The sequence below is a fragment of the Myotis davidii genome, unplaced genomic scaffold, assembly GCF_000327345.1.
Source record: "Myotis davidii unplaced genomic scaffold, ASM32734v1 scaffold211, whole genome shotgun sequence".
NCBI lineage: Eukaryota > Metazoa > Chordata > Mammalia > Chiroptera > Vespertilionidae > Myotis > Myotis davidii.
In genome coordinates this window covers 622250-623169 of record NW_006282523.1, presented here as the reverse complement: position 1 = coordinate 623169, position 920 = coordinate 622250, and the positions used below count along the sequence as shown (strand labels likewise).

Sequence of the window (920 nt, the reverse complement as noted above, 5' to 3'; positions counted from 1 at the left end):
AAACAGGCCGAGCTGGGCACAGGCTGGCATGGGTGGGCGGCGGGCGGCCGAGGTGCCAAGGGCCCGGCTGGCAGAGCCCTGCTGGGGACAGCCCAGGGCACAGGCTGGGGGAGTGGCCGCTTCGCACAGGCCCCTGGGCGCCTCGGGCCCAGGTGGGGTAAGGTACGGAGGGAAAGCCGGTCTCACATCTAAGGGCCGGAAGCAGGCCTGGGGGGGGGGGGCACACCCTCTCATCTGAGCCCCAGCCTCTGGCTCCCAGACAGATCTCACGGGCCTGTCCTAGCGCCATGGACCCAGTCAGGACCGGGAAACGCGTCCTCGTCACAGCCACGGGCACCGCCCGCCTTACCTGCCAGCGCCTTCTCGTAGTTCTTGCCCATGGCGATGAAGGTGCGCAGGCTGGGGTTGAACTGCTCCATGATGGTCTGGAGGGAGAGAGCGCGCGTCAGGGCTGGGACCGCCATGGGGGCGAAATGCGGGGCTGCCTCACCTCCCAGGGCCACGCCAGGCTTCCCGTGTCCAGGCCCGCCCTCCGCAGTGCCCTTGAACGCCCTTGGGCAAACAGCCTTTCCGCATCCGTACAATGGGGACGGGACAGGGACAGCCGCTACGGCCTTGTGGCAAGCGGACACGCTCAGACGCGGCTGTGAGAGGCCGTCTGGCGGGCTGAGTCAGCGAGCGAGGCCTCTCGCCCACCGCGGGCTCCACTCACCCCTCAATTACCCAGCCTGACTCACAGCGCCCCCAGGAGCAGCCGCTCCGGTCTGCGCCCGCACACTGGCATCTCGGTGCCAATACCCGCGGTTCTTAGATTGAAGGCCAATCCACATTTTAATTACGAGGCATAACAACAGGCGCGCGCACAGCCGGGCGGGTTCTCGGGGAGTCCCGCCGACAGCCCCCAGCGGCGGGAGGAACCT

At 68.2% G+C, this 920-nt stretch overlaps 1 protein-coding gene across 1 annotated transcript in view; it reads right to left on the bottom strand.

Moving 5' to 3' along the window:
• Nucleotides 1–638, bottom strand: part of BAIAP2 (BAI1 associated protein 2) — a 28078-nt gene extending 27440 nt beyond the window's left edge. Inside the window, exon 1 of the mRNA XM_015559770.1 lies at nucleotides 350–638. Within this exon, the coding sequence (XP_015415256.1) occupies nucleotides 350–464 (115 nt within the window). The 5' untranslated portion in view covers nucleotides 465–638. The remainder of the gene's footprint in view (nucleotides 1–349) is intronic.
• Nucleotides 639–920: the final 282 nt, after the last annotated feature.